The 27,477-nt window shown below is 37.1% G+C and overlaps 1 protein-coding gene across 1 annotated transcript in view; it reads left to right on the top strand.

The window, feature by feature from the left end:
• Positions 1–24,813, top strand: part of LOC131156677 (uncharacterized) — a 95,572-nt gene extending 70,759 nt beyond the window's left edge. Inside the window, exons 10-18 of the mRNA XM_058110541.1 lie at positions 10,244–10,345; positions 10,504–10,599; positions 10,813–10,896; positions 12,229–12,348; positions 14,104–14,232; positions 15,472–15,549; positions 23,824–23,910; positions 24,277–24,363; positions 24,490–24,813. Coding sequence (XP_057966524.1) covers positions 10,244–10,345; positions 10,504–10,599; positions 10,813–10,896; positions 12,229–12,348; positions 14,104–14,232; positions 15,472–15,549; positions 23,824–23,910; positions 24,277–24,363; positions 24,490–24,540 — 834 coding nt within the window. The 3' untranslated portion in view covers positions 24,541–24,813. The remainder of the gene's footprint in view (positions 1–10,243; positions 10,346–10,503; positions 10,600–10,812; positions 10,897–12,228; positions 12,349–14,103; positions 14,233–15,471; positions 15,550–23,823; positions 23,911–24,276; positions 24,364–24,489) is intronic.
• Positions 24,814–27,477: the final 2,664 nt, after the last annotated feature.

Here is a 27,477-nt window from a genome sequence, read left to right as displayed (position 1 = left end):
AACATTTTTTCTACCTCTTGACTCCACTCCAATCTCTCCCTGAAAATCTTTGGATGTACTGCATTTGTTCATGTTCATGCTCACAATTGGGATAAATTGGAACCTCGTGCCATTTTAATGCGTCTTTATTGGTTACTCTCCTACCCAGAAAGGCTACAAATGTTATGACCCTGTCTAAAAAAAAATGGTTGTCAACTTTGATGTCACGTTCTTTGAAACCACTCCTTATTTCCTGAAGCCCTCTCTTCATGGGGAGAAGTGGAGTGAAGATCGGTTCTTTGATTTCTCTTCTACTGAATCCATGCCATCTAATGAGTCTCCTATTGCATCATTCCCTGACCCATCTACCGAGTCTCCCATTGCATCATGTCCTGACTTGTCATATACAAATGATCACTTAAACTCGGGGGGAGATGCAGAAAAAAAAAAGTAATTACTTGTTTACTCAAGAAAGGAAAAAACAAAGAATAGGGAGAATCTCATACCCGAGGCACCAAAAGAGTTGGAACTGGTGATAGCTCCGAGCAACCATGAGTCCACGCCCACTCCCGGTCAGGTAATCAATGACCATGAGCTTTCTTCTGATAAGTCTGCACCTGATGACATCAATTTACCCATTGTAGTCAAAAAGCAAACTAGATCATGTACTCTATATCCCTGGTCAAAATACGTGTCCTATAAAACTATGTCTATAGGGTATCATACTTTTACCTCTAACCTTGACAGGATAAAAATTCCAAAGAATATTCAGGAAGCCCTGGAAATTCCTGAATGGAGGGAAGCCGTCATGGAAGAAATGTGGGCCCTAGAAAAATAATGGAACTTGTAATGTTATGAACTTTTTGAGAGGAAAGAAACCAGTAGGCTATAATTGGGTCTTCACAGTGAAATATAGAGTTGATGGGACAGTTGAACGATATAAAGCCAGAGTTGTTGCAAAAAGGTTTACACTGACTTATGACATTGACTACACGGAGACATTTGCACTAGTGGCAAAATTGAACATAGTTTGGGTACTCCTGTCCTTGGCAGCTAACTTAGACTGGTCACTACAACAACTCGACATTAAGAATGCATTACTAAATGGCTAGCTAGAAGAAGAAGTGTACATGACTATACCACTAGATTTTAGTAAGAAAGGTGAAGAAAATAGAGTATGCAAACTCAAGAAGTCCTTGTATGGACTCAAACAATCTCCCAGAGCTTGGTTAGATAGATTTGCAAAAGTGATTAAAAATCAGGGATATCAACAAGGACAATCAGATCACACTATGTTCTTCCAACAGTCTGAAAGTGGTAAGAAAACAATTCTGATAGTATATGTTGATGATATAATCCTAACTGGAGATGATACAGTGGAGATGGAAAGATTAAAGAAAGTCTTAGCTGCTAAGTTTGAAGTTAAAAGACCTGGGACAAATGCAGTATTTCTTGGGAATGGAAATTGCTAGATCAAAAAAGGGTATCAATGTCTCTCAGCGAAAGTATATTCTTGATCTCCTAACCGAAACTGGCATGCTTGGTTGCAAACCTAGTGAAACTTTGATTGAAGCGGTAAAGAGGGTTGAAGAATGTGGGATACTAGTTGAAAAAGATAGGTATCAAAGATTGGTTGATAAACTAATTTACCTATTGCATACCAGACCTGACATTGCATTTGCGGTAAGTGTGGTAAGCCAACACATGCATTCATCGAAAAAGACACACCTAGATGCTGTGTATAAGATCCTCAGGTACTTAAAGGGTTCTCCGGGCAAAGGACTTTTCTTCAAAAAAATGTGAAAGCAAGGAAGTAGAAATCTCCACAGATGTGGGCAGGATCAACGGAAGGCAGAAGGTCTACCACTTGATATTGCACCTTTGTATGGGGAAATTTGGTAACTTGGAAGAGCAAAAAACAGAATGTAGTGGCTTGAAGTAGCGCCGAAGCTGAATTCAGAGCAGTTGCACAAGGAATATGTGATTGACTGTGGTTACAGAAAGTCTTGGAAGAGTTACAAATTCAGGTGAAATTCCCTATCAAACTCTTTTGTTACAACAAAGCAGCCATCAGTATCACTCTCAATCTAGTTCAACATGACATGACTAAACATGTGGAAGTAGATCGACATTTTATCAAAGAGAAGGTTGAAGAAGGAACCATCTGTATGACTTATGTACCTACCAAGGAACAAACTGCAGACATTTTTACTAAAGGGTTAACACGACAGAACTTTGATGATTTCATTGGCAAGTTAGATATGATTAATATTTATATTCCAACTTGAGGGGGAGTGTTGAAATCCCAAGTATCCTTGGTATATTGAGTAAATTAGGAAAGTAGTAAATGTAGAAGATTGTATATTATTCTGTAGGAAGATTGTTTACTTATTTAGAATCTTTGATTGTATTATATATTGTAAGATTGGGATGTACAAAATATTCAATTGAAGAAATACAGAAATTGAATTCTTTCTTCATGGGTCTCCTCCGTGTATGGTCCTTCTAGACCAACCTTAGGATTTTTTGGTCCCCTAGGTGGATCATGGGTGGAGATTTAAGTGCAGTGAGGTTTTTGCTTACTAGGGAGTGCGGTATGAGAGATCTCCCTTTGTAAAATGCTTGGTTTTTTTTTTTTTTTTTGGGGGGGTGGGTGTGGGTGGGGCTAGAGTGGTGGCTAGTAGGGTCTCCCAAATTGTTCTTACGAGACCTATTTTTGATCATTTTCCTATTATCTTGGAATCAAGCAGGGTTTCTTAGGGTCCTACTTTTTGGTTTTGAGGATATGTGGCTTTGTCATGTTACTTAGAGTTGCTAGTGAGGAGTTTTTGGGAATTGGACTTGGAGAGGGGTTGGGAAGGGTTTAGGTTTATAAGGAAGTTGAAATGTCTAAAGGAGGAATTGCAAGTATGGAACAAATGAACAAGGAGGTGTTTGGTGATGTTATAATTAAAAAATCCAACATTTTATGTGAGTTTGATTCTTTGGGTGGAAAGAAAGAGGATATCAATTTCTTGGAGAGTGAGAAGGCAAAATAGATTTCTTTAAAGAATGAGTTGGAAGAGGTGTTTTTTTAAGGAAATGAGGAGTTGGAGGCAAAAGGCCAAATTTAAATGGTTTAGAGACGGTGATTGTAATTTTTTTTTTCTTTCATGGGCTAGCAAATGGGAAAATGATAAAGAATTTGATTAAGGAGTTGGATGTGGGGTGGGGGGGGGAGGGGGGCGGGGTGGAGGGAGAAATATCAATAAATCTAGTTGGATTGCTTCTGAGTTCACAAATATTTTGATAATTTGTATTCTAATGTTTGTGATTGATGGTTGAGGGTTAGAGGAGAATCCTATTTCTAGAGATTAGATGCGATGGTTAGAGAGACCTTTTGATAAGGAAGAAGTTGGGGAGGTAGTTTTTGGGATGAAGAGGGATCAGGCTCCGGGTCAAGATGACTCTAGTTTTAGTTTTTTTTGCAAGACTTTTGGGATGTCATAAGGCTGATTTGTTTAAAGTCTTTACTAGATTCTAGGTGAATGGGGTTTGGAGCAAGAGTATTAACTCTACTTTTATCGCTTTGGTGCATAAAAGTTTATATCCATCGAGGTAGATGACTCCGGAAATATTAGTCTTGTAACGCCCCGACCTCCTAAGTGGGCCCGGAGTGCTACTAATCAATTCATTTACCAAATAATCTACATTCTAATATCATTTATGCAATGGAAAACATAACTAAAATCTTTCAACAAATACAACACCAGAGTTTTTTACGTCCATCTACATTCTAACATGCATCATACATCCACCTGTATTCACATAAATACATATCTCCAAAACATAATCCCCAAATATTAGTATGTTTCACAACCATCCATCACTCAGAAGACTTAAACATAATACATAAAATATTTACATCCCCAAAAACATCAAAATTATACCCTTTTTCCTCAAAGGTGCTATAACAGTTCGAGCTTTCTAAGCTCGATCTTGTGGAGGTCTTGAAAAAGATTAGTTCATATTCGGGTGAGACATATCTCAGTAAGGGAAGAAACAATATATTAAAACAGTGTGTGGCCAACATGAGTTTATAATCAATATAATATTTAACATTTGCAAATCTTTAACATAATTTCTGAAATCATTTTCTGATCCTATTCAAACACATGTAAGATATTTTACCCATGAGATTACCCAAGGATAAGGGTGATTACCCGCCCATACAAGTAGCACCCCTCTGCTCTGACACATTTGGCAACCCAAATGTCACAGTTAAAGCATACCAGGGCACTCACCTTACTCAATAAGCCCTCAAGTGATAAATTGATCTCGTACTCACATAGTTCATACAAAAGTTTACCGGCGAAGGCTCTCAAGAATAGGGAAATCTACCCGCCCATACAAGTAGTTTCCCTTTGCCCTAGCACGTTATGCAGCCTACTGCTACATCTGATACAATCAGGGCACTCGCCTTTCTTAGCAAGTCCTCGGGCGAAGAGTTGACCTCGCCCAAATGTAACATGTTCTACTAGCATAAATACTGCTAATACCATTATACATTATTTTGTTTGCCATTATTCCGCATCTCTCAACTGTTCATGTTCTCATCTTTTACTTTTTATTTCATTTCACTTTACGTGACTCTTTCCCATTTTACATTGTTCACATTTCACATTTCATTTCCATTTCATTCATTTCCTTTTTCATTTTATTTCATTTCATACCCAGCATCTTTCAACTGTTTTACCCAACATTTTTTAGCTGTTATACATTTACCCAGCATCTTTTAGCTGTTTTACCTAGCATATTTCAGCTGTTTTACTTAACATTTTTCAGCTGTTTACTCAACATATTTCAGCTGTTTACATGGTTGCATTAACACACACAAGCAGTATATTTCATTTAACATTTTCGTAATCAGTTCGTTCCCTGTATATCATGCATCTCATACATATAACATAATTCCACACAGCATTCCTATTTACTCATGCCACACAATTTAGCAGTAAAATTCATACATTGCTTGAAAATAAGCCAACCCATATTTAACATTCATATACTAGAAAAATACTTTTAATTTCTTGCATAATTATTCTGAAAAATATTTCACTTTCATCAGTTCAATTTCACATATACATATCTAATAAACAGTCCTAAATTCAGAAAAAACATAATTTAAATGGTTGGCATTTTAAACCCATACCGAAAAATTTACACGTACATATAACACAATTTATTTTTCATTTAATTCATAAAAATTCTGATTTAATATATATTTTTCCCCTTACCTGATTTCTTGCACTACGCCAACAGGGACCCTGAAAAGATGCCTGCGGGGCTTACCTGGACTCTGAAATTAAATTCCTAATTCCAATAAATTATTCCTATAAAATACTATTTAAATATTTTCTAGGGCCATAATTCCCAAATAAATAGTAATACCTGCAAATATACCCAATTTGCCAAAATTTTCAAATCCCACTCTCGCTTTGGAGTGGGGTCTAGAAAATCCCAATTGGAAGTTTACCTATGTCAAAATGATGACAACCGTGATTAGGATCACGTGGTGGTGCCCGATTGTCGATTTAACCGCATATTTACAAAGAAATAAGGAATATAGGGAAAAATTACCTTTTCCTAAGAGCAGTGTCTAAGCCGTTCCCACGACAAATCTACTCCAGTAGAAATGTTGGCAGCGGAACCAGGAATCCAACGGCACCTTCCGTTTTCCGATCCGTTGCAAATCCGCTGAGAAATTGAGAGAGAGAGAGAGAGACGGAGACGGAAGGAGTTGGAGCTGGGTGCAGGAAAATATTTCAGAGGGGGGGGGGGCGTGAGTTTCTTTGTGCTTCCCAAATTCATCTCCTGAAGCTTAGAAGCTTCAGGAGAATTACTTTTTTCTTTATATATTATATATTATAATAGTATATTATTATATATTAATATGTTATGTTATGTTATATAATTTAATTAATGATTAACATTACTTAATTAATTATTTAATTTATTTAATTATTTAATTCAATTTAATTTAATTTTAAATTTAAATTTTATTTCATCATTTATTTATTTAATTTAATTTAATTAATTTATTTTTATTTTTATTTTTGGATCACTACAAGTCTAGTCTCTAGTGTTTATAAGATCACCGAAGTACTAGCTAACTGGTTGAGGGTGGTGCTAAATAAGACTACATTTACTGCTTAAAGTTCGTTTATCGGGGGAAGATGAATAGTGGATGCTAATTTGGTGGCTAATGAGGTGATAGAGGATATTCATAGGAGAAAGAAGAGGGGGTTCATTTTCAAATTAGATTTTGAGAATGCTTATGACAGAATTTGTTGGAGTTTCTTGAATAAAATCTTTGTGAGAAAGGGTTTTGGAGATAGTTGGCGCTGGTGGATGAGGGATGTTTGTCTAATGTGTGGTTCTTGGTAGTTGTGAATGGTGAACCCAAGTTGTATTTTGGGCTTTGAGAGGTATCAGACAAGGAAACCCCCTTTCCCCTTTTTGTTTGTCCTAGTAGTTGATGTTAGTAGGATGGTGGATATGGAAGTGGATTGGGGTTTGGTGAAAGAGTTGGTATTAGGGATAGAGGAAATGGTGATTTATCGTCTTAAATTTGTTGGTGACACAATTTTTTTTGAATAATCATAGCCCTTCTTGTGGAAGATTTTTTTTTTTTTTTTTTTTAAAAGTTTCTAAGAGGGTGTCGAGGAAAAGTGGTTTAGCAGCTACAAAATGTGCTTGTTGAGCGTGCTAGTGAGTGGTCCTTTGATGTGGGGTTTGAATTATTGGATTGGTCTTTGACTTATTTAGGGGCCTCTTCGGGGGTAATCCTAGTTTGCAATTTTTGGAATTCAGTAGTGGAAAGGTAATTATTAAGACTAAGAAAATGCTAGACGAATGGAGGAAAAACACTTTAATTCCTATATACAAAAATAGTGATGTTCAAAGTTGCAATAAATATTGTGAAATTGAACTTTCGAGTTATACAATGAAGTTATAAGAAAGGGTAGTTGACCAAAGATTAAGGATAGAAATGAAGGTATCAAAAAATTAATTTGGTTTTATGCCTAGGAGATCTACTACAGAAGCTATATATCTTTTAAGAAGATTAATAGAAAAATTTAGGAAAAAGGAGGACTTGCATATGTTTTTATTGACTTAGAGAAAACATATGATAAGGTACCTAGGAAAGTTCTATGTTGGGTTTTAGGAAAAAAAAAGGGTGTATGTAGTAGGTATATTGATTTCATTAAAGATATGCATGATGGAGTATGACTAGTTGAGAGGCTAGGGAGTTTCCAATCACAATAGGTGTACATTAAGGATATGCTTTGAGCCCTTATCTCTTTGCTTTAATGATGAACTCACTAAGAGTATCCAAAATGAGGTTCTATGGTGTTGGGTGTATGATGAAACTAGTAGTGGAGAGTGGAGTAGAATCTAAGTTAGAATTATGGAGAGAAGCTTTAGAATCTAATGGTTTTAGGATAAGTAGAAATAAGACCTAATATATGAAATGTATTTTTAGTTATAGTAGGGGGAATATTGGATAAAAGGTTAAACTTGATGGTCAAGAAATCAATAAAACTAGTAAATTTCTATATCTTGGATCTAATATGCAAGCTAAAGGAGAAATTGAAGAAGACATAAAACATAGAGTCAAAAGCAGGTTGAGGAAAATGGAGAAGTGCTTTGAGTGTGTTGTGGGATTGTAGAATACACTAAGATTAAAAGGGAAGTTCTATATGGTTGTAAGACCAGCTATGCTATATGGATCAGAAAGTTGGACTAGTAGAAACAACATATCAAAAAAGTAAAAGTTGCCGAGATGAGAATGCTAAGGTGGATGAGCATTATAGCCTAAAAGATAAACTACGGAATGAACTGTTTGTAGTAAATTAGGGATAGCTCTTGTAGAAGATAAGATAAGGGAGGGGTGACTTTAATGGTTTGAGCATCTGCAACGTAGATCAAATAGTGTGCTAGTAAAGAAGACTGAGCTAGTTAGTGAGGGCTAACAGAAGGGATAGAGGTAGACCTAAAATAATTAGGAATCAGATAATAAGGATTTAATAGCCCTGAATTTGTCGGCAGAAATTGCCTATGATCATGTAAATTGGCAGAAGTAGCCGACCCCACCTAATGGGTCTTAAGGTTTGGTTTGTTGTTGTTGGTAGTGGAAAGGGTGGCGAACCATTTAAATGGCTAGAAAGTGGCTTTTTTCTCTTTTTCAGGCTTGTCTGTATAGTATTCGCTAATATTATTTTTCTTTAAGATTTGAGTGGGGATTGCTGGTAAGATTGAGAGAATTATGAAAGACTTCTTGAGGTCTGGAGTTGGGGATCGTAGGGATCATTTGGTAAATTGGAAAGAGGTTTGCAGGTCTAGAAAGAAGGGAGGGCTGGGTCTTGGAAAGTTGGTGTCTAAAGACACCACTCTTTTAGCTAAATGGTTATGGTGTTTTCCCCTATAAGATTCTTCCCTTGGGCATAGAGTTATTAGAAGCAAGTTTTGATTGAATGAGAAATGGTTGGGATACCAGTGTTACTTTAAGATTTTCTTTGGAGAGTCTATGGAGATCTGTCTCTCAGATTTAACTTTTATTGGGGAGTGGTTCTTAGTTTCGTTTGTGGACCTGTGGCTGGGGAATGATGTCTTATCCACATGTTTTTCTCATCTCTTCCGATTGAGCTCACGGAAGATAGTGTTATTTCCTTCTTTGTGGATGATTTCGTTGGCCCTTTTGTCTCTTGGAATTTCATTTCAGGAGATCTCTTAACAATAGAGATCTGGTGGAGTTATCTTCCTTCTTGTCTTTATGAAATAATCGTCATCTTTCTTTAGGCAGGAATGTTTGGTCTTGGTTTTAGATCATTCTGGGGTTCATTCTTGCAAATCATTTATGAGTTCTTAATCTGTCCCAACACCTTTTCCCTCTATATTCATTTATTTGGAAGGCCAAATAATCGCTCGAAATTAAGGTAATTGTTAGTTTGGTTGTGCTTAATAAAATCAATACCAATAGCTTGCTGCAGATCAGGAGACTTTTAAAGACTCTTAACTCCAGTTGTTTGTATGCTGTACATTAAGAATTCTGAGACAGCATCTCATCTTTTTTGGCATTGTGATTTTTCTTTGTGGATTTGGAATAAGTTATTAGGTGTTATGGAGAAAATTGGGTTCGTCTTGTATCAGTGGAGGAACTGTTGGCTACTTCGTTTGAGGGTTTTGGAAGGAGGAAGGATAGGGCTGTGTTATGGAAATTTTGGTATTTTTCTAGTGTTGTGGGGTTTATGGTTGGAGCATAATGCACGGATCTTTTTGGGGAAAAATTTGAATTGGCAGCTGGTTTGGGAAAAGGTTCACTACTTGGCCTCTTTGTGGTGCATTGGGTTTGGTGTTTTAAGAGAGTTAGCTTTCTGGAATACAGTGAGATTGGAGGAATCTTTTGACCTTCCTTTTCTTTCTTTGTTGTTTTTAGTTTTTTCCTTCTGATTTGTTCCACAATTCGGGAGATGTCTTATTTCTGCTTTTTTGTAAATTCTTCTCCTATTAATGAAATCTCTTCCTTTAAAAAGGGGCATCCCTGGGCCACAAGGCTCCTTTTTTTTTTTGCAAGGGTAGGGGAAAGGCCGTTGTCACAATGTAGGCAGCCTTACCTTGCTTTTATGCCGAGAAGCTGTTTCCTTGGACTTGAACCCATCAACCTAGTCACGAAGGAGCAAACAGTTACTGTTGATCCAAGGCCTCCACTCAATGAAATCTCTTCATTTGCTTATAAGAAAAAAAAAGAAAAAAAAAACGACACTCCTGGACTCTATTCAAAGTATTCTTCTTCTTTGAGGTCAAAAAGCTGTCTTCTAAAGAAAAATGTTTTTATTGTTTTAGCTGCAACCCGTTTTGCAAGGAGAGTTTATTATTTTCAATTTTTTTTTTCATACTTCTTGATATTTATTTTACAGTTTATCTCTATAGTTCTTCTATATTAGTATCCAGGGCATGTTGTGTGGGTGCACGAGAATACTATGTGCTCCACTTGTGCATTTGCGAGGTTTAAATTTTGGTGAATCAAATATTTTGATGAATTCCTGAAAGAAATAGCAGTTGATCTCTGTTCATATTATGGCCTTTTTGTTCTGATGCTAGCCAATATGTATTCAGCTTGAATTTGATGGGTGTTAACTACTAAATTTAGAGCTTTGATTGCTAGTCGAAACTTGAGAGTGAATTTTATGATATCATTTACTTTGATCTCTCAATATTGCAGGCTGTGGGGGTAATAGCTGCAGTAGGGGATTTCGTCAATGACTTGAAAGTTGGCACTCCTGCTGCTGTATTAGCTTTTGGAAGTTATGCTGAATTTATAATGGTACACTGTCTCCAAAAAAATGTTAATATTGTTCTTGAATTGATTTCTAATTTTGCTACATAATCTTCTTAAGTTTCCATTGCTCCTTAATTCTCATTTTTGAACCTTTGTTTTCTTCCTTTTTTTTTTTTTTTTTTAATTTTTAAATAAATGTTTAGGTTCCTTCAAAACACATCATTCCAGTGGCAAGGCCAGTTCCAGAAGTTGTTGCAATGCTAACTTCAGGACTTACAGCCTCAATTGCTTTAGATAAGGTTTAGTGCTTATCTCTTCATCAGCTTTGGTTATTTTCTTGTCCAAAATGTTATGTCACTTACCTACTTAAATCCCTCTTCCAACATAAGGAAAAATATGATTGATCATTGTATTGATTTTTTGGCCTTTTGAACTGGGTGTATTGTCTAATATTCTTCATTCAGATGCTTCATGTAACATCTCATGACATTGTTCTTTTATGGAACTTGTAGGCAGGCCAAATGGAACAAATGGAATCTGGAAAAGTAGTTCTTGTCACTGCTGCTGCTGGAGGGACTGGACAATTTGCAGTCCAGGTTTACTTTTGAACATACAAATTGATTTCTGTAAATAATTTTCTCAATGTTTCATCTCATCACATATATACAATATTTATTTGTTAGTGCAATTGTGTAAACCACCAAATTCCTGAACAGAGGCAGTGTCTTGGTGCATTTATTTACTTTGTCTGGTTGGTGCAATGAGACCAATCACTTTCTCCTATATATATATTTCTTATTTTGTTTATTATTTTTTCTAATGATTATCTCTGTAGCTTGGTTTTTACCTGCTTTTTCTTTGTCAATTAACCTCTTTTTATAGAGCATAGTTATTTTTTTTTTCCCTAGGAACAATATTCTGGACGCATATTTGTTTGTGGTTTTTTTTATTAAAAATTTTTATTTATCCCCATAAAAGTTCTTACTTATAGTGATCTTTTAAAATTTTTTTCATATTTCCACATAAGATGTGTATCATACAAGCCTTGTTGTCTAGGAAGAGAAAAGAGCAAGGGGTTGGAGGAGTGGGATAGAACATGGGGAGATAATGACGCTTTGGAATATGATCTATAGGAGCTTTTTGGTGAACACTGATTGCTGAACTATTTTAGCTTTTCCATGAAAGCAGTTTTTCTGAAAAAATAAGTTAAAACAGTGATGATGAAGTAAATTGGTTTAAGGCTTACAAGATCAGTGCACATTTCTTACAGTAAGAAATATACACTTGTGCACAAAGAAAAGAATAGATACACAACTCCTTCCATGTTTTGCCTCGTGTCTTTATCTTTCACGTTGCCAATAAATCTAGACATTGAGGGGGGGACATGTTTTGAGATTTTATACCAATAAATCAGTGCAGGGCAGCGACATTAATACTGCAGTCCGCAGACACTATTTCAACTATTGACACTGACAAAATTAGACAAAAAAAAAAGTTATAAGAGCGATGATGAAGTAAATTGGTTTAAAACTTACAAGATTAGTGCACATTTCTTACAGTAAAAAATATACATTTGTGCACAAAGAAAGGCATAGACACACAACTCCTTCCATGTTTTGCCTGGTGTCTTTATCTTTCACATTGCCAATAAATGTAGACATTGAAGATGCGTGAGGGGCATGTTTTGAAATTTTATACCAATAAATCAGTGCAGGGCAGTTCGCAGACTATATTTCAACTATTGACACTTACAAAATTAGATCAGCTCTTCATGGGCATTCTTGAGCTCTGTGATGCTGTGATTATTACCATGCTCATTTTGTTATTCTTTCTAAATATATAATTTTTCCTTGTTTTCCCATAACAGTCTTCTTATTCTTTCATCATGGTGATATGATGGTTGCTAATTACAATTGCTGTCATTGCAGCTTGCCAAATTAGCAGGCCATACTGTGGTTGCAACTTGTGGAGGCAAGGAAAAAGCTATGCTTTTGAAAGATTTGGGAGTTGATCGAGTCATAGACTATAAATCTGAAGACATTAAAACAGTGCGATTTCTTAATCCCCTCTTTTTAAGGGTTTGGAATGGGGTGGCCTTCAATTTCTGTGCATCTGCTCCATAATTCATAGTTATCCATGTTCTATTTTCTCACAGGACCTGAATTACATGCTCACAATCGTATTAAACTTACTACTATTCAATTATTAAAAGATCCAGAGAGGAGTGGGATCCTATCTTTTCGTTGGGCTTATTCTGTTGAAGATCTGACCACTCCTATAAAGACTCAATCAAATGTATTTTGACGTCTGCCTTTCTGATTTTTTTTTTCATCTGTTTTTTTTTAATGCAATTCAGTACTGCAAATGGCTTGCCTTTGGTGGGTTGATGCAATATACATGTTCCTGGAAAGATCTGATTTCTGCAGAGGGTGTTGTGGAACTGTGGAAGCTTTAGATTCTTCTCTTAGTACCTGTTTAGAGTGGAGGATCATTGTGCGTCTCTGGGTTTTTGTGTATTTGTTATTTAAGGTGAACCAGGGAAAAGGCCCTCCAGATAGTTAAGCTGCTATTGCTCTCAACTTCAACCCTTTTGATCATATTCTATAATTCTAATCTTGATTGAGTGAGAGCGGAGGGGCAGAGAGAGAGAATGAATGGAGGGCGTGTGCTAGGAAACAGGAGGGAATAAATATATAACAAAAGAGACTGTTCCAACTTTTGTCCCATTAGTGCAGCCTTTGCTCCCATTTGAGCTAGAAGGGTCAGTCTAGAATTTTGGACTACTTTCCAATTTTTGCACCCAAGAAGAAATTCTACAAGGAATTTCAGGCCCCCTCAGGTTGTCTTCATCATCATCATCATCAGCATTCAGCTCTCAGTGGAGCAATGTGTTGGGACAATGTTTTAAACAAGGAGGATAAGGGAAGGAAAAAAAGGGGGGGGGGGGGGAGAGAGAGAGAGAGCACTCACTGGAGCAGCGAGTGGAGGCTAAAAGAGACTGCATTGTGGTCAGGCAATGAGACCATGGTGGCCAGAAAGAGTTAGCAACAGTGGCTTCAGCAGCAGGGTGATGGCGGTGATAGAGACACGCGGTGGAGCAAATTAGATATAGGTTTTTTTTTTTCTTCTTATTTAGAAATAAATAAATATAAAGTATAATTAATAAACGAAAAATTTGCTTTCAAATAAAAAAAATTATTCAAATATGATTAACTTGAACATGTGTCTGCTATGGTGTGACCCAAGCTGCCTTAAGAAAGGGCAGCCCGGTGCACAAAGCTCCCGCGTATGCGGGGTCTAGGGAAGGGGTGGATCATAATGGGTCTATGGTACGCAGCCTTACCTTGCATTTTTACAAGAAGCTGTTTCCACGCCTTTAACCAATGACCTCCAGGTCACATAGCGATAACCTTACCGTTGCACCTAAACTCCAGATCACACAGCGACCCAAGCTTGCCATGCAGGCCACAAATGACTTCCACCTCAGTGTATGTGATGGAGATTTGTTTAGAAAAAATGGTAGTTGGGTGACCCCACAATCTCTTTGTACTATTTCTTCGTTTACACTCTCAGTCCTTCTCTGATCTTCTTGTCTTCTTTTCTTCATCATTATCATTCTTGTTCTGTTTTCTTAGGGTGAGAGCTGGGCCTAGTCCAGTAGTTCTCGATTTGCTGTTTTCTTACATATTTTCTTGCAGGTGAATATCTCTGCAGAAATTTTATTCAAGGAGCCTTTAGGAATCATTTCATTTCTTTTTTCTGTTATTTATTTGTACGGGTAAGTATAGTTTTAAACCTTGCAGGTTCTGAAGAAAGAATTCCCCAAAGGTGTTGACATCATCTATGAGTCTGTTGGTGGTGAGATGTTTGATTTGTGCTTGAATGCTTTGGCAGTTCATGGACGACTCATTGTGATTGGAATGATTTCACAGGTTATTTCTTTTTCTTTATGAGCTTCGTGCATGAATGGTTCATTTAATGTACTTTCTGTTTTTGTTGAGTTTTTCTCCTTGTAACATGAAAGAACAAAAATAAGAGAGAACAGTGAAAACCCATGAATCATGCTTGGGTGTTCACTATTCAGTATTGCCAAAGCAGGGGCTTCAAGTTGCAAATCATGATTGATAATTTATTTATTCATTGTTTCAAAAATCTTCAAGCACTCGGCTTGAACTGTCAAACCTGGGGGCTAAGCAAACTTGAGGAGATGTGGAACTTGGAAAATTGGGCTACGGCATGTCGTGAAACCCAGAACATTGCTTAAGAAACTGCTCCGAGTCACTTGATAAGCCTGGAAAACAAAAGCCGATTGTTTACTTCAGTTTATCTAACTATGAGCTGACAGTTAGAGCAATCATTAGGGCATCATAGTATTGCAGGAAAGGTTTCCATCATTGTGGGGCGTAAGCATTGGGCATTTTTTTGTTTCTTATGGTCATTGTGCTAACCACCTTAGAACAAAAAGCACCAAAACAGGGGAAAAAAAAAGGAAAGAAGATGCTGACCACTTACATAGCTAGAACTAAAATATAGTTGTATGATCTTTTTCTTGTTCCTATTTAATTTTTGAGAATGTACCTCATGTTCTGTCTTGGTTCTTGATAACCTGGGGCCATGGAGCTTGGCTTGAAAATTTGATAATTAGGATTGCGGTGATGTCATCAAATTTATTTAAGTCACTCAACCTTAAAAAGACACCTAGTGCACCCACATCATATTAAGGGTATGACCATATGAGTGGGCATGATGCATGCAGCCTTGCCTCCTCTATTTTGGAGAGTTGTTTCTACTTCCCATGACTTCAACCCATTTCCTTTGAAATTGGGTAATACAGCATAACCCTTGCCATTGGGTCAAGGTTTGCCATCAAATAAAATTCAACACCTGGTGCACAAGGCTCCCCATGTCATATCTTAGGGGTTTGGGAACATGATATATATGCAGTTGCACTCTCTAACTCCATCTTTGTACAAGCTGTTTGCATGAGATGAACTTGTACCCCCCAGATTTCAGTGCAACACCCTTACTGTTGGGTCAATGCTTGCCTTCAAAACTGTTGTATGCAGCAATATCATTTTTTTTTAATTGTTGTATGTTTTGGTCAAGTGTGCATTTGTTGGATCTTGTCTGTTATATTTTACAGACAATGAATTAACTCATTCTGGTTTCAGTATCAAGGAGAGCATGGATGGAAACCATTGAATTACACAGGGCTCTGTGAAAAGATTCTGAAAAAAAGCTTGACTCTGGTATGGAGCTACTAGAAAAATTGCTGCTGTAATAATCTGAATTTTTTCCAATTATACTCTGCTTTTTCTGTCTTTTGTATGCGTAATCAACTTTTCACATCACTGGGGATCATTACTTCATAATTTAACTGATAAATATTTTAAACCATTATCCCCATCATAAGATAATATTGCACTATATGTCTTGGGTGACAAGTTAGACATAACAATTTATTGTATTAGGCTGAGCTTATAGTAATACATTTAAAAAGAAATTTGTTTACTTTAAAATTTTTGTGAAATGAATATCTACAATATGCATAATTGTAAGGGAAGCCTGGTAAAAAAATAGAGGTATTCTCTTATGATCTTTTCAGCATGCATTGATGTAGATACATATTAAAAATTTAAAGGAGAAAAAAAAAACTTCTACATGCTTTCCATACTTATTATCTTTGTAAGATCTTACCATAAGGTCAGAACTTAAAACCACAAACATTGATTCTATTGAAGTTATTGAAATTTTGTATTATTGTTTATTGTGTAAGTGTAAAAGATGAGAAAGCATTGCCAAATTCTTAACACCACTTTCTCTTAAATGCTAATATATTCTTTTGCTATCTAAAACCAAAACTATGGACTCTTTAAAAATTTTGAATTATTGTTTATCTTTTAGGATATAAAATATATGAAACCTTGCTTATAATACATATTCCTTTTATAAAAAAAAAATAGGGATGGTCTTTGGCTTCATCTTATTTAGTGTTCAGTTTGCCATCTATAAAATGTAGGGGTAGTCTCCGCCCTTCTTCCCTCTCTTATTCACATAGATTGGCCTAGGGTTTTGAATTTTGATCTTCAACTCCAGCATGGTTTCTCAATTTCAGTCCTGTGCATTTTCACCAATCAGCTTTGGGAGGATAGATCTACAAAGATGATGTATCTGTGATGATCATGGCATAGAGAACTTTGCCAATGCCTCCGGTGACTAGGGTAGAAGATGATGGTATATGTTTTCATTAGTCATCGATTTTTGTGATGATGAGGGCATAATCATCTTTCTATTTTTGCTTAGCCCCTTTGGATGATGAGGGGAACCAGCCAGCCTTGTCCCACATAGATGGGTGTCACGGGCTAAGCTTGTTCAGGGCATTATGCTTGCCTATGACCGCTTATCTCGTGTGTTTGGGATGGGTTTCCATCATGTAAATACTAGTGTAGGGTTATTTTCTAGTATTTCTTTCATTGTAAGCCAAATAAGGCAGTATGACTCCTCGGTCACTTTGATGTTTCCTAGTGCTAGAGTGAGAATGGCCTAGAAAGCTCTTAAGGGGAGGGTGAGTGTTCATCAATCATTGTAAAACTCACTAGCAATTGTCAACGTGCTTAGCCTACTTGCCTCCCTCGCTAAGTACAACATGTCAACGGAGGATTTGTTAATGAATTACGTTTGCTTCAATATTTACTGCTTGGTTGCCACGGCTTTCATGAATTGATTATAATTTCCGCTGCTATCTGATTGAATGTTAATGAAAGTGCTTCGTGGATGAATGTTGGTAAACAAAAGGCTGGCTAGTTAAGCAAGAGTGCTTTAGCTAGCGCCGCACGGCCCTTCACAACGGTGTGAAAAAGGCGGACCGTGACATTTGGTATCAGAGCCCAAGTCGGTGACACTTGGTGAGAGCCCAAGGTTGAAGTGCTACGTGAATTCGATTGCCTTCGTTGTTGGGTTTGGAAAGCTTTGGTAAGTGACCATGGCACCAAACAATGCTGAGAGGATCAGCGTGCTGGAAGCACAGGTTGAAGAGTCAACCAACACTATGGCCGCGGAGGTGGCCCAGATGAGAGAACTTGTTGATGAAGTGAGGGGATCACAAAAACATCAAGCAGGTTTGATAGGCGACATGTCAGAGGACTTTCGCCACACTGTGGAAACTTTGCAAGCCCGGATGGCAGATCTGGATGCAAAGGTAAATGTGATGGTTCTTGCTATGGGGAACTCCAACACTCCGGGAGTTAGCAAAACCAAGGTGCCAGAACCCAGGACGTATGGGGGTGCCCGAGATGCCAAGGAGTTAGAGAACTTCTTGTTTGATGTGGAGCAGTACTTTCGTGTTGTGAGGATGGCCTCAGAACAGGCAAAGGTGGATACTGCAACAATGTACTTGGTTGGTGATGCCAAACTGTGGTGGCGTACCAAGTACAGAGAAATTGAAAATGGAAACTGTGTGATTGATAGTTGGGCAGACTTGAGGAGAGAGCTCAAGGCCCAATTCTTTCCTGAGAACGTTGAGTATAATGCAAGGAGAAAACTGAGAGATCTCAAGCATACGGGGTCAATCAGTGACTATGTGAAACAATTTTCTGCTTTAATGTTGGATATTCGGGATATGTCGGAGAAGGACAAGTTGTTCTATTTTCTAGAGGGGATGAAACCGTGGGCAAGAACTGAACTTCATAGACAAAGGGTTCAAGACTTGTCAACTGCACAAGCGGCTGCAGAACGCTTGACAGACTACGCTGGTGATGAGACCACTTCGTCCAAACGGTTTGGCGGAGAGGGAAACGGTGGAAAGTCTTTCAAGAATGGCAAACCCAAGAGTGGGGGAGCCGACCCTAATTCATCAACCTCACAAGAAGCTTCGTCGTCTCGAGGGTTCAACACACCCAATGGAAAGGGGAAGAGTAAAATTGAGTGTTTCTTGTGTCGAGGTCCTCATAGAGTTTTTGAGTGCCCTCACAAAGCATCACTTAATGCCTTACAGGCTTCCATTGTAGAACAGGCAGTGGAAGACGATGGGGAAGAGGATGAAGCCCCGAGGGTGGGTTCAGTGCGGTTAGTGAACGCATTGGAAAAGCAGGCCAAAATGCCGAAAGTTACACGAGCAAAAGGGTTAATGTTTGTGGACTTGAGGATAAATGGGAAGAGTACTCGCGCTATGGTGGATACGGGGGCTACTCATAATTTTGTTTCGCAGTTGGAAGCAGGAAGACTCAACTTATCCTTAGAGAAGGATACAGGACGCGTGAAAGCAGTTAACTCTGTAGCCCAGCCTACTCTGGGAGTAGCCAAGCAAGTGGTTATAAAGCTTGGACAGTGGGAAGGTCATGCGAATTTCACAGTGGTGCCATTGGATGACTATCCAGTCATTCTAGGAACGGAGTTCCTAATGGGGACGAGGGCAGTGCTGATGCCTTCGGCTGGTTCCCTGTGTCTGATGGGAGATCACTCGTGCATGGTGCAAGTCGTTGCAATGAAAGGAGACGAAGGGAAGTCCCTTTCAGCCATACAACTCAATGAAGGATTGGGTCAGGGTGAGCAGACACGTCTAGCCACGGTGGTGGTAGACAAAGAAGTAGGCCAAGAGATGGAGCCTACGACCATCCAAGCGGTGTTGGATGAGGATAAGGAGGTGTTGCTGGATAAGCTGCCTCAAAATTTGCCTTCACGACGGACTGTGGAGCAAGAGATCGAGTTGTTATCAGGAGTGAAATCACCTACTAAAAGGCCATGTTGGATTGCGCCTAGAGAGATAGTAGAGTTGGGGAAACAGCTTGATGAAGTGGAAGCGGGATGCGTTCGCCCTTCCAAAACACCGTTGGGAGCATCGGTGTCGTTTCAGAGGAAACATGAAGAGCATCTACGGAAGGTGTTCGACAGGCTGAAGGGAAACAGTCTGAATTTGAAGAAGGAGAATTTCTCTTTCGCTCGGTGGAGCAACAAATTCCTTGGTCAAGTCGTTGAACAAGGTCGTATCCGGAGGGGTATGGAGAAGGTAAGGAGGATTCAAGAACGGAAGATCCCCACGACAGTGAAGGAGTTGCGTTCCTTTCTTGGCCTTACTGGTTACTGCAGGAAGTTCGTTAAGGGGTATTCGCGGAGAATGACTCCAATGACAGGACTACTGGGAAGGTATTATTGGCCGCACACGCGGGATGATGTGGTTAATTATACCAAAACTTGTCTCACTTGCCAACAAGACAAGGGGGAGCGGAAGAAGTATGGTACTTTCATGGCCGCACCAAAGTACTGTTCGGCAGAGGGGACGACACAATTGTTCCTTGTGACTGTTGTGAAACATTGGGGTTTTCCCCAAGTTATTATTTGTGACCAAGATTTAATGTTCGCTGACAACTTCTTAACAGAGTTTTTCAGGATATTCAGGTCACGTCTTGACATCTCTTCGAGTCATGATCGACAGACAGATGAGCAGATGAAGAGATTCAGAGAGCTGCTAGATAAGTACTTGTGCCATTTTGTCAACGACAACCAGAAGAATGGCGTGCAACTACTTGATGTGGCTCCATTCTGGGGCAATGCCCAAAGGCGCTCAACAACCAAAAAGAGCCCTTTTGAGCTTGTTATAGACCAGCTGCCGCTGTTACCTCACACAGTGGGCGAGCCGTACAGACGAAAGAGTCCTAAGGCATACATCTTCACCAGTGAAGGGAGACAGAATGCAGACTTTGCCCAAGCCTATCTGGATAAAGCTTCTAAGCAGATGAAGAAGTGGGCAGATCAGCAGAGAAAACCGCAATTTCATGTCAATTGCCTCAAGCCATTCAATGCCAACACCAACGACCTGAGCAGAAGTCAGTCAAACAGCGTAGAGTTGAAGACAGTGCAACCTGACAGACATGATGTTGAAGAGATCCTTGCAGGCAGAAAGTTCATATCCTCAAGGAAGAAGCGGCAGAAGTTCCTAGTGAAGTGGAAGCGCCTTGATGACAAAGAAATCAGCTGGATTTCTACGGAAGATTTGAAGCCATTCGTGGACAAAGTTGAAGTGTACCTATCGCCAAAAGTCTACGAGGCCGTCGACCGCATAAGTGGGGGAGAATGTCACGGGCTAAGCTTGTTCAGGGCATTATGCTTGCCTATGACCGCTTATCTCGTGTGTTTGGGATGGGTTTCCATCATGTAAATACTAGTGTAGGGTTATTTTCTAGTATTTCTTTCATTGTAAGCCAAATAAGGCAGTATGACTCCTCGGTCACTTTGATGTTTCCTAGTGCTAGAGTGAGAATGGCCTAGAAAGCTCTTAAGGGGAGGGTGAGTGTTCATCAATCATTGTAAAACTCACTAGCAATTGTCAACGTGCTTAGCCTACTTGCCTCCCTCGCTAAGTACAACATGTCAACGGAGGATTTGTTAATGAATTACGTTTGCTTCAATATTTACTGCTTGGTTGCCACGGCTTTCATGAATTGATTATAATTTCCGCTGCTATCTGATTGAATGTTAATGAAAGTGCTTCGTGGATGAATGTTGGTAAACAAAAGGCTGGCTAGTTAAGCAAGAGTGCTTTAGCTAGCGCCGCACGGCCCTTCACAACGGTGTGAAAAAGGCGGACCGTGACAATGGGCTAAGCTCCTTCTTTTTGGCCAGCCTTATTCTTCTTGTATATTACATCAAACTTAGACTAAGGGCACTTAGCCTTGTGTAGCCGGGGAACCAAACACACGCTTAGGGTTTGTTGGAATATACAACAACAAAACAACAAAACCAAGCCTTAAGGTCCACGAGGTGGGGTCGACTATATGAATCATTTTCCGCCGATTTATGCGATCATGGACCATTTCTTTTGACAGATTCAGGATTATTAAATCTTTACTCACTCTCTCCTTTTAGGTTATTTTAGGTCTATCCCCCCTTCTACTCTCCCTCATAGTAATTAACTCACTTTTCCTCCTTGGTGCACTATGTGGCCTACGTTGCAAGTGTCCATACTATCTTTGTCCCTCCCTTATCTTATTTTCTATAGGAGTTACACCTAACTTACCATGCCTATATTCATTCCTTAATTTATCTTTCGGTATTATACCACTCATCCATCTAAACATTCTCATCTTGGAAACTTTTACTTTTTGGAGATTCTGTTTCTTCGTCACTCAACATTTTGATACATATAGCATAACTGGTCTTATAACCGTCCTATAAAACTTCCCTTTTAATTTTAAGGGTATTCTATGATCACAAAACACACTTGAAGTCTCCATTTTATCCAACTTGCTTTAACTTTATGCATTACATCATCTTCAATTTCTCCTTCAGCTTGCACAATAGATCCAAGGTATCAAAATCTACACGTGCCATTTATTTCATCATCATAAAGTTTAACGTTGTCTCCAATATTCCTCCTACTATTCCTGAAATTACATTTCATATATTCTGTCTTATTTCTACTTATCCTAAAGCCTTTAGATTCTAAAGCTTCTCTCCATAATTCTAACTCAGCCTCTACTCCGCTCCTAGTTTCATCAATTAATATATATATCATTTGCAAACAATACACCATGGAACCTCATTTTGAATACTCTTAGTCAGTTGGTCCATCACTAAAGTAAAAAGAGAAGGGCTAAAAGCAAATGCTTGATGTACACCTATGGTGATTGGAAATTCTCTAGTTTCTCCATCTATAGTCCGTACACTAGTCATTACTCCATCGTACATATCTTTAAAGACATCAGTATACTTATTACATATACCTTTTTTTTCAAAAACCCACAATAGAACTTCCCTAGGCATCCTATCATATGCTTTCTCTAGGTCAATAAATACAATATGCAAGTCCTTTTCTATAAACTTTTTCGTTAATCTTATTAGAAGATATATAGCTTCTGTGGTAGATCTCCCAGGCATAAAATCAAATTGATTTTTTGAGACTTTTGTTTCTTGTTGGGCTTTTGTGGAGTCTAGTTGTATTAAATTTGGATGATGACCTGACCTTTACTTAATGAGAGATTTCTATACGGCCCAAGCCTTCGCTCCATGGACTAAGCGGCACAAGCCGTACTTGTGGGGGTCCAGGGGCAACAGCCTTGGGAAAATTTTTTTGGGCCCATTCGGAACGGAACCCTATGCGCAACATATAAACGGATTGCTTTTGGGTGATTAGGGTTTGTGATAAAACTTCACGAGGGAGCGAGAGGGAGAGGATTGTACCGCTGCACTCTCTGTAATATTTCTCCTTGATAATAGTGAAATCTCTGCAACTTCGTGGACATAAGCAAAATTGCCTAACCACGTAAATACTGTCTTGTGCGTGTGATTCATTTTTTCTTTGGCGTGTATTCTTTCTCTATTTTGTTCCTCACAGGTTTCGGAATTTGTTTTAATTCCCAACAGTTTCTAACCTTAATCTTTATTCAACTAACCTTTCCCATAGTTTCATCGTATGACTATAAGTTTAATTCCACGATAGTTATTACAATTTTGAATATCTCCTTTATTTTTTGTATATAAGTATTAAAGTGCTTTTCCTCCATTCATCTGACATATTTTTTAGTTTTTATAATTATATTAAATAAATTAGTTAACCATGTAATTCCGTTATCATCTAAACATTTCCAAACTTCAATTGGGATGTTATTCGGTTCTCTATAGTTTTCCCATTTTTCATATTTTTTAGTGCAAACTTAACTTAGTTAACTCTAATTTTGTGAATTAATCTCATATTTTTAGCTTTTATTCATTTGTCAAATCTAAGTTTAAGCCTTTTATTTGGTTTTCATTGAACAACTTACTAAAGTAACTTCGTCATTTTTCTTTAATGTCTTTGTCCTTAACCAAGACAATATCATCCTTACTTTTTATGCTTTTTTCATTTCTTAAGTCCTTATTCTTCCTTTCTCTAGGTTTAGCAAGTTTAAATATATCTATTTCCCTTTTTTTTTTGTATCTAATCTATCATACAAACTATTAAATGATCTGTATTTAATTCACTAACAACATTTTTTGCATCTTTTCTCGCATCCTTTTCAAAGTTATCCATGTTTCTACATTTTTGCCATGTTTTATACCAAATTTTTTTTGCTTTTACGGTTTTTGGGACATCTTTATCCCACCACTAATTTTCTTTGCTATTCGAGAATCTTTCCCTTGATTCACTTAAAATTTCTTTTGCTATTTTTTTAATAGACTCCAAAAAGTATTTTTATCTATCCCATCCTCTATAGTCCAATATCCATCTTTGATAATTTTATCTTTAAATTTTATTATATTTTCTCCTTTTAAGTTCCACCACCTAGTTCTCTTACCCTGGTTTATTTTATCTTTTTTCTTCCATTTTTTAATGCATATATCTAACAACTCTATGTTGTGTGGCTAGACTTTCACTTGAAATAACTTTAAAATCCTTGCATGATAAACGATCTACCTTGTTAAAAGAAAATCTATTTGACTTCTATTTTTGGAACATACTACTGGAAATAAATTTTCTAATATTTTACAAGTCTCATTGCAATTTTGGATTCCTTTGTGGTTAGTTTTGTCAACAGTGCTAATGTTTTCAGGCTGGCTTTTACCTCCTACAATATACTCATTTGTGGCAAGAACATCTGAACAAGCTTATCCATCTTTTCTCCTTGGGGAAGCTCAAGGTAAACTTATATCTGAGTACCCTTTTTTATATGTAATGGATTAGTGCTATTTCTTTTCATTACAGATTCCTCAGTTCAAAATTTCATTACCCTGCCCTCCGAAAAACAGGCTCTGGACTACCAGTTGATAGCCTATATTTCCCCTCGTTCTCGTAGCTTTTTAAGATTTCCCTTTTTTGATCTCAGGCTTTTGTACTTAATTGCTGCTTTCAGCAATTTGTTCTCCTTTCAACAGATTAGTCTGGGAAAAAATGCCTGGGATACTGTTTTTAATCCAAAAAAAATAGAATAGCATTTGTTTATATCAATGCTGAACTTCATGGTGATGCAAAAATGCCCTCAATTTGCTCAAATTGATTGAAATAGGTTGCTGTCGACCCGAAGAGTTTTTTGGGCCTCAATGCTGTTGCTGATGCTGTTGAGCATCTCCATTCCGGTAAAAGTGTGGGCAAGGTGTGCTTATTTCCTAACTTTTAACACAACCTTCTTATATGCTTCTAACTTGTTTTGATATTCTCACAGTAGAATTGACATTGATGCATACACCTGACATGCCTCTTCCAAATGAAAATTTTACAGGTGGTTGTTTGTGTTGACCCAACCTTCGGTCAACAACTGGCGAAACTTTAAGCAGTGGCTCTGAGAAACCACTACTTATAGACATATGGCTTCCTCTAGTTTTAAAAGTAATGCTGTAAATATTAACATATGAGTGCAGGAAAAGTTGCTATACCAGTCAAGTGCCAAGGGAGCCCATTGACGCCAGGCGTTGCTTGCTTTTGGCAGGGTTAAATAAGTTCAAAGCCCCTCAAGTGTTCAGGGCTTGTTTGATACCGTTTTCTGTTTTGATTTATTTGTGTGCGCGCACTGTATAAAACTAAATAATGAAAACTTGTTTGTTCACACACTTAGATTTTTATTTCTGTTATTGCTTTTTTGATTGTTTGTGAAAAAATTGAATAGTTATTTCGGCAATATGTTAAAATATTGTAGTATCTAAAATTTAGTTTTTTAAAAAAAAATTAAATCATTTATTTTGTAAGATACTTCTAGTGGACGTGTACTTGCAATTTATTCAATGTCCTAACAAAGAAATGTAAGACTGATTTGTAAAAGACTAAACTTAAAATTTAAGATTGACTTGTGAAGGACAAAACTCAAATGTCCTTCCAAAATTCAATAATTTAGACTGGGTGAGCATTCGACCCCTATGATGAATTTGTGTAAAAAATATTATTAACTGAATCGACTGAAATTTCATATTTAATCGAACTCAAAATTGATTGAATTGAATTTTAGGTAAATCGGTTTAATTTAATTGATTTAATATTTTAATATATATATATTTATATATATATGTATAATTTAGATTTTTAATATATATAATATATACAACAACAAAAAAAAAAGATCAAGTCCTTGTCTTTTTAAGTGGGGTCGGCTATGTGAATCTCTTCTTGCCAATTTATGTGATCATGGATTATTTCTTCTGATAGATTCGAGAATATTAAAATTTTAATATCTACTCCAAAGTTATTTTAAGTTTATTTTTACTAAGTCAAACTTTCTCAGGGTTCCACTGTTAATTTAAGTGTGATCTCAAGAAGGGGTGAATTTGATATTTTAAAATTTGTGTAGTTCTAATTTTGAACTACTTATAACTATACATGTACAATTTAGATGACAAGCAGTGCAGTTCAATATTTTTCAACTTATCAATTTTAATGTGTGAATTTATTAATCAATCAATCTTACCCAATTACTATACTTACGTACTAACTAGTTAACACATACACAACAACCATAGAATTAAGTGCAAGCGGAAATTAAAAGAGTTGAGGGAAGAGAGATGCAAAAATAGTTTTTACAAGGTTCAGCCAATCTGGCCTACATCCTCACCTTGAGCAATCCACTCAAAGATTCTACTAATCTTGCTCCTTCAATTGGGACAAAGCTTCCCATTGCAATTCGCTGCTTACAAGAAGTTTAGCTTCCTCCTTATTTCAGTTTACAACCTGAACCGTTAATACAATGATATAATTACAATTTTTTTGCAAAACTCAAAACGCTCGTTAACAAGCTAATAAATACAATTGAAATCCTAATACATACTCAAATGATATAATATGAAGTTCAATGAGTGTATGTGATGTAGTCAATAAAGTCTTTTAATAATCTTTGTATAAATATAGATATGACAATTATGGTTCAAAGATTGAATCCAACTAAATAATCTTTGTAAAAATATATGTAACACAACTTTGCTCCAAAGATCTAAAACAAATAGTTATTTGCAAAAATGAAGCTTTTATGAAATCTTTGAATAAGATATATAAAACTGAAAGATTTCAAAGATTTACGCTTTAATAAGTTCCTTAAAAAAAAATTCGTCAAGTAATATATATATAAAACGTTCTTACTCTCAAGGAATATTTAACAATATGATTGTGAGAGTATAAACACTTTGAGAATAAAGTTCAATATATCAAAAAAGATACTTTGTTTATTAAACCTTAATACCCAAGTTGTTTGTAAAAGATATGAGTGAACGCCCTATGATTTTGAAAATCAACGTACGAACTGCCCAAACTTGATGTGAATGCTTTGAAGTGCAAGCAAGAATTTTGTAATACGTTCAAAGCACTCAAGAAGTATGCAAAATGTGATACCCTAGGGTTTAGAGGTTATCTTTATAAGTGTTCTCGCCATATAGAAGATTTCTGACCGTTGGATCGTTTAAAATAAAAAATTTTTGTTTGTGTCCGCACTGGAGCGTTGTTCAACGAGACGTACTTGTCGACGAGTGCAAACATTCATCGACGAGTGTTCAACACTCGTTCTATAATGACCTGATTTTTCTTGCCATTTATATATATATATATATATATATTAATTGTAAAATTTCACTTCTCTGATACCTTTTAATTTCAAATCAAGCCAACATCATAGTCCAAATAGGACCCGTGGAATCTGAGACACCATAATTACCTAAGCAGCGAGAAGCAGAATACATACAACCATAATAATATATACAATACCAGAGTGTCAGAATTCTTCCCAGAATATAAATACATAACCATTTCCAAAATATCCTCATCTGAACCTAGGGACTACTCAAAAATAACTACCTAAAATACTCACCCTACAGTTAGGGCAGTACTGTAGTCCTCTCTACTTATGAGCCTGATCTGCTCGCCTAACTGGATCACTTGAAAAATGTTAAATCACTGGAATGAGACAACACTCAGTAAGACGAAATATACTATTGTTAGTGTATGACAAGTGCGTTTACATATTTGTAAAATCTGATTTATAAATATCATAAATAACTGAATTTGAGAAAACACGTATAGATAATGTATAGTATAACTTATACCTATGTTACTGTTAATAAACTGTTTTTCTAAATTTTCTATTCATAATATTTCTAATATTCATAGGTATGCCTACAGTTTCTGTAAAAGTAGATATACATATAATAATTGAGAAAATTCCCTGAATGGATAACTGAAAGTCATGATTTAACCCCTCATAAAAAGGTTGTGCGGCCCAAAGGCGGGACCTATC

Source organism: Malania oleifera, chromosome 5 (assembly GCF_029873635.1).
Source record: "Malania oleifera isolate guangnan ecotype guangnan chromosome 5, ASM2987363v1, whole genome shotgun sequence".
Lineage (NCBI taxonomy): Eukaryota > Viridiplantae > Streptophyta > Magnoliopsida > Santalales > Ximeniaceae > Malania > Malania oleifera.
This window is presented reverse-complemented; position numbering and strand designations above follow the sequence as displayed.